Genomic DNA, 2500 nt, shown 5'->3' with positions numbered 1-2500 from the left:
GTTTTTTTTATATTTTCCTCGTATTTAACACCTAGGCTTTTAGGAACTACAAGCTTGTACGTGTAAAATACCTTGTCACATAGTTCGTTCTTATTTCCTGATAGGTTAAGGTCTCTTTGACGGAGACACTCTGTTAGTGCAATAAACTTGTTCAGGTTATCAGGCGACTGACAGTTCAGTCGAAGAAATGCTTCAACGCTGTCCGCCATTTTCAACCGTGACGGGAAGTGTTGCCCACTCAGCGGCCTGGTATCTAGCTCGCTCTCCCCACACTGCAGTGCGCGCGGAATGTAAGCAAAATAGCGTATTCATTGCTAACTAAAGAAAATTCTTTCACTCAAAACCCCCCCCCCCCCCCCAAAATTAATTAACGGCGAAATGAATATTAAACTACAGTGTCCAGAGATCTTTAAGCAACATTTTACAACCCCAAAAGAAACGTTCTTTTTTTAATATTCTGTTTACTTTTACGGATCTTCCGAAATTACTGTGAAAAACATATAAATCTTCTGTCAAAATACCTGCCCTTTATACTGATTGTAGCGCATTAAGACTAGCGTTCTCTGAATCAAATGTCTAAATTTTACTGAACTTCAAATATTTTAGCACTTTAAAACATTTATCTAATGAATGGCTAGTATGGTATCAATGGACGCAGTTAATATTGGGTACAGTAACGGCTATCATTTGGCGTGGGCTTCAGTTTGTAGACATAGAAAGAACCACAGCTGCGAACCTTTATATATGTACTTTGCTTACAACAGGTGTTTTGTTCCTGGCCGTATCTGAAATCTCTTTCATTGTGACCGAAACACACTTTCCGAGATACCACCCCGTCCTCAACCGAAGGATGACTTCCCTGTAATGATCCCTGATTTGAAGCATCACAATAGCCGGACGAATAGCTGCAACTTGTGGACAGTTGCTTGCCTGCTATAAATCGATACCATCCCTCAGGAAGATAGGTATCACTCCTTGTTTGTCCTGACCTAAAATTATAACGTCTTGTCGGGTCATCTATGGTCCAGTATCGTTCACATTCCGGCCTATCCGTACCTACAAAATAGGATAAATGAATAGTGAACTGACTTATCCATTTTGTATACGTAGAAAATTATATACGGTTCTATCCGTTTCATTGGGCCACATCATCTCAAGATGGTCATTTTAAGTTGACTACTGTTACTGAATTAAAAAAATCATTCTTCAGCGCACTCAGGTTATAGACAAAAATCATAGGATACTCTGTACTCTGCGAACAATTGCCAACGTGCTCTTGAACAAAATGAGATTAACAAGCAAGCAACACAATTTTCACCCTTGCTTGCTGTGTGGAGCCATTTCATCAAGTGTTTTGTCTACTAAATTTTAGTTTTTGTAGGCAAATATTATGATAGGATATATTATAGTATGTTATAGCGAGACTCTGGAACCGTCATTCACCCCTACATAACCAACTCAGGGATGTCCAGAAATCTCTAGTTACCATGGTCACAAGGCCGAAGACTGACATTGATAACGTTAAGGTGATTCCCTAGTATTGCACTGCGCATTCTGTTCTGGGCATAACACAGCGTAGGCCACGTTCGTATTCAGGCATGGCTAAGAGGCTTTATGGTCAAATTGCACGGCTCAGTTCTGTTTTCTTTGTCTCACAAGTCTCAACGGATATTTCTAAACAAAACAATATTTAAATTTAACCATAAAGACTCGTAGCTATATGTGAATATTGATATATCAAAAGTGGCCAAAAAAATTTCAAAATGGCAACCTTTCGTGCAGGAAAGCTCGCTAGAAAGGAGAATGGCCGTTTTCAGAGCACAGCAGTATTGAGCAAAACAAGAAACTTTTTAGACTCTCGCAAAACAAAAAGTCGAGTGATAGCCTTAATGATGCTAAAGAACATTTCAGTCCGACAGTGAAAGTGAAACCACGCTATCGGGGAGACGTGTTGTCGAGGGGTCGAGCTTGGTTTGCTTTCTGTTTTCTCCTAAACGAGGTTGGTGAGCCATCTTTTTTTGGCATAATTTTATTCTCTTACTCATCCTCTTTGTGCTGTAAAAAATATTAAAAACTTTATGTCAGAAAAAAATGTTACAGGAAAAAAAGTATGCGTAGCCATCATTCGTGGACACAAAATTGTCTCCTCGAGATCACGCACCCGAGTAATATTTGTAGTCAGTGCCTTTTCAAGACAAACATTAAATCATTCCTTTTGAGAAATACAATTCACCTGTTTTGTTATTTCAAGAATTACGTCAAAGCTGTGCTTCCTGTTCCTGAAAACGTAGCCTGAACCGATGGAACAAACTTGTCCTTGATAGATGAAGTCGCAATGATTAAATGAGTAACTTGAGCAAGTTATATCTCGCAAACGAGCTTAGTGACCTATTTTTGTAATTGCACATTTCGAGTCAACATGATGTAGGGAACAATCGAGAAAAGTTTAAAGAAAATCTTGGGACAGCTTCTATTACTAAGGAATCACCTTAAGCCGTGT

At 39.1% G+C, this 2500-nt stretch overlaps 1 protein-coding gene across 1 annotated transcript in view; it reads right to left on the bottom strand.

Moving 5' to 3' along the window:
• Positions 1–2500, bottom strand: part of LOC137982522 (uncharacterized) — a 12695-nt gene that overhangs the window by 441 nt on the left and 9754 nt on the right. The window contains exon 8 of the mRNA XM_068829633.1: positions 1–1056. This exon is cut by the window's left edge and continues 441 nt beyond it. Within this exon, the coding sequence (XP_068685734.1) occupies positions 659–1056 (398 nt within the window). The 3' untranslated portion in view covers positions 1–658. The remainder of the gene's footprint in view (positions 1057–2500) is intronic.

Source organism: Montipora foliosa, chromosome 13 (genome assembly GCF_036669935.1).
Source record: "Montipora foliosa isolate CH-2021 chromosome 13, ASM3666993v2, whole genome shotgun sequence".
In the NCBI taxonomy this organism is placed as follows: Eukaryota; Metazoa; Cnidaria; class Anthozoa; order Scleractinia; family Acroporidae; genus Montipora; species Montipora foliosa.
This window is presented reverse-complemented; position numbering and strand designations above follow the sequence as displayed.